Source organism: Rhinichthys klamathensis, unplaced genomic scaffold (assembly GCF_029890125.1).
Source record: "Rhinichthys klamathensis goyatoka isolate OS25496 unplaced genomic scaffold, OSU_Roscu_1.1 h1tg000368l_1, whole genome shotgun sequence".
NCBI lineage: Eukaryota > Metazoa > Chordata > Actinopteri > Cypriniformes > Leuciscidae > Rhinichthys > Rhinichthys klamathensis.
Genome location: NW_026606876.1, coordinates 27877 through 31144, shown reverse-complemented (window position 1 = coordinate 31144; position 3268 = coordinate 27877). Strand labels below are relative to the sequence as shown.

At 42.9% G+C, this 3268-nt stretch overlaps 1 protein-coding gene across 1 annotated transcript; it reads right to left on the bottom strand.

The window, feature by feature from the left end:
• Window positions 1–331: 331 nt before the first annotated feature.
• Window positions 332–2701, bottom strand: LOC130069442 (zona pellucida sperm-binding protein 3-like). Its single transcript, XM_056233319.1, has 8 exons — window positions 2142–2701; window positions 1512–1630; window positions 1314–1417; window positions 1050–1227; window positions 791–908; window positions 630–712; window positions 471–559; window positions 332–399 (listed from the first exon to the last, which is right to left on the bottom strand). The coding sequence occupies exons 1-8, from the start codon at window positions 2685–2687 to the stop codon at window positions 332–334; spliced, it is 1305 nt and encodes a 434-aa protein (XP_056089294.1). The 5' UTR covers window positions 2688–2701.
• Window positions 2702–3268: the final 567 nt, after the last annotated feature.

Sequence of the window (3268 nt, the reverse complement as noted above, 5' to 3'; positions counted from 1 at the left end):
AAAGCACTATATAAATGCCTCAGTAGGAATGGTTTTCACCCAGAATTAGTCTGTTAAACAAATTGTAACAAACGAATGGCCTCAAAAGCATAACCTTGAGCTTTCACTAGTGGTATTTAAAAGGTTCATCATTTAAAACTCCCTATGGAGGAAGTAGTAATTAACTTCTGGAACCCTATGGTTGCATGCTATATGGGACTTGAAAAATACAATAGGACTATCAGTTTCACCACATTGGCAGAATGAGGCATTTTTTCCAAGTCAATAGCAGTTAAACAAGACATTAACCAAAATGACAAGTCAGATAGGATCAAGGATTGATTTGGCAGTTTTATTGAGCTCTCTTTTGCCCTTGAACCATTACAGGACCAAGTGAGGCCTTGCCTTCCCACCGAATGCCTAGAGAGAAGAAAAGCCAAGTTAGAGCACTTGAATCAAAAGCAACCTTAGAAAGAGCAAAAGCCACCAACCTCCATAGGGAGAAGCAAATTCACCATCAGGACCACATGTTGAGTCGCAGCAACCACAAACTTGGTCATTACCATCAGCAGCAAACCACCTGGAATAAAACAAAGACATGGAACCTTCAACATGAGAAAAGTCAATTTAAAAATAAAATGCCCACGTACCCATTGGCAAAGGAACAGGATTTGCGCTGAGGGTCACTGGGTGCAGAAGCAATAGTTGCCTTCAGAATACAAGTTATGTAGATCTGCAAGGGGTGACAGACAAGTCACAAAACCAGGGCAGATGGGAGGAAAAGTCAACTCATGATATTCACAGTACATACAGAAGGACTGTTGCCCTCCTGGAACATAAATGCCTCCAGCTGGAACTGGATCTTGTCAACCTGGGACCGAGGCATGAAGCGGGAGCTGGAAGCTGTAGTTTTGGCATCCACAAAGCACCTGACGACGACACAATCACAAAGAGCAACTCATGAACGTCAACTGTAGAGCATCAAGCAACTAGACCTTACCCATGACTCTGTGACGAGTTACAAAAAGCAACTTTAAACAGTCCTACCGCATCAAAGGCCATGACCTTACCCATGATTCTCAATGAAGGAATATCTCGGAAGAGAGTTCACATCAGGTACTTGAGTGGCCACACAGCTGTCCACAAACACACGCAGAGGCACATGATTGTACTGCTTCACAGATGCCTCGATGTTAATAACACCACCCAGGAAATAGGAGTATGAAGGCCTCTGATAGGACCAATCATCTACACAAAATAAGAACCATTTTAGGCAAAGCCACAATAGCAAGGGTAAAGGTTCATTTTATTGAAAGAAAAAAACCTGTACCAACCCATCATGATCTTCAGGGAGAACAGCAAGACTTCTTGACCTGCCTCTGTTGAGGCATAAGGGACCCATGTTGGCCTCAAGGCATCACTGCTTACATTTTGGAGCCTGCGGTTCATGAAAGTACCCATTAAATGGTCTCCCAGTTGCACGAGAAAGTGCAGAAAGTGGCCACTTACCTTTTTTTTTTTTGACCACTTACCTTTGATAATGGCATTGAACACCAACAATTGCCCCATCAGCCCGGGTAATCGGAGTACCAGCAAGCGCCTCAGGGGTGTAGGTAAGAGAGAAGGTGTAGACAAGCTCATCCTCATTCAGCTGTAAAAAGATTGCGGTTACCAAGAGGGTCATCCCAAAGACTTTACATACACCAAGACCATGCACTCATATTGCTATGAATGGGAGAAGGTGCACTGCAATGGTTAAATTCCTGAAGAGCAAATCCCCAATTAGTAAATTCTTCATGTCACCACAGCTGCCCTCAGAAACTCTGGTGTTGCCAGAGATAGTCAATGTTTTGGAGACATGCATTTAAGATTGAACATGCACATTGGCTGTTCCAGGGTAAAAACTAGCTTTAACACTATTAAGGCACAATATATATTGTTCTTGTTTCTTAAGCTCCCTTCATACCATTTATGGGATGGTTTACATCAGATGTTGGTTTGAAGGGTTACTAAAGGGAAGTAGCTTGAAAATTCAGGATTTAACCATTCAGACAGATAGAACTTGGTCTTAGCTGCCCTGGCATTGTAAAACCAAGTGAACTGACTTCCTTGAAAGTTCCTCTGCCACAACAAAAAACCCATTAAGATTTATGAGTTCTTACCATCAGCACGCTGTTGCAGTCCTGTAATTCATACTCAAAGATGAGCACTCTTGACTCAGGATCCTGACCAACAACAGGACATCCACCTAAAGACAGTCCAGTTGGCTGGATCAACTGACCATTGCTGAAAAAGTCCTGCTGGACCTCTACGAGAACCCGGTTCTCACCACATTGAACCGCTACGCTGCTGGGAGTCACGGGTTGCCTCAACTGGAAGTCCACCCCCAACTCGCTCTGCACCTCAGGAACAATGGGATACCTCCAATCCAAAGGCTTCACTGGACCCTGCAACAGCTGCTTCTCCTGAAGGCCAAAAGGCTCTTGCGCAAGGCTTTTGGAGACAGGACCCAAAGGACTCTGAAACTGAGAAGCCACTTGCAAAGGGTTCCAGAGCCCTAGAGGAGAAAGGGCAGGACTTCTGGAAGCTGGATCTGATTTTGGCCCCATGCTTCTTGGACTATGACTGGACCTCAATCTTCCCAAGACATCAGGCAGCTCAAATGCAACAATCACAACCACCACTAAGACAACTTTCAGGAACCCCATCCTAACAAACTTTGACACAAGCACCACAACACACATCAGTGCTTGGCTTTGCCATTTTGTACAGCTTTGAGTTAAGGTGGCTCCACCCCTTTTGCCTTAATTGATTATCCTTGATTCCCCTCTGGACCTGTAGAGTGTATGCATCTTGGGGATGCACCACTCTGCACATTTTTTATGGGCCTGTCCAAATAACTACACTTGACGTCTTTGTACTTGACGACTTGTCTACTTACATGACCTACAGTATTTCCGGTCTTTGATCCAAGTGTTCAAGTGGGCTTGAAGACCGCAAGTGTGTGTAGAACATTTTTATTACCCAATGGGACATACTTTTAGTGTTGCAAAAATGCAAGTTTACATAGCTTTATTTACACATTTTGATTTTAAAGTACTTTGCATTTTAAAATAAACTTATATGTCTGTTCAATAGTCCCTATGTAACAAAAGAAATTTAAAAATTGTGATGCTTGTATTAAGTGATGAAATGCAGTTGCAAAAGTTATACAAAATATACTCTCACATCTTTGCACCAATAACATGTACAACACTTTGTTTTACTACCAAATTATGTGTAATTTCTC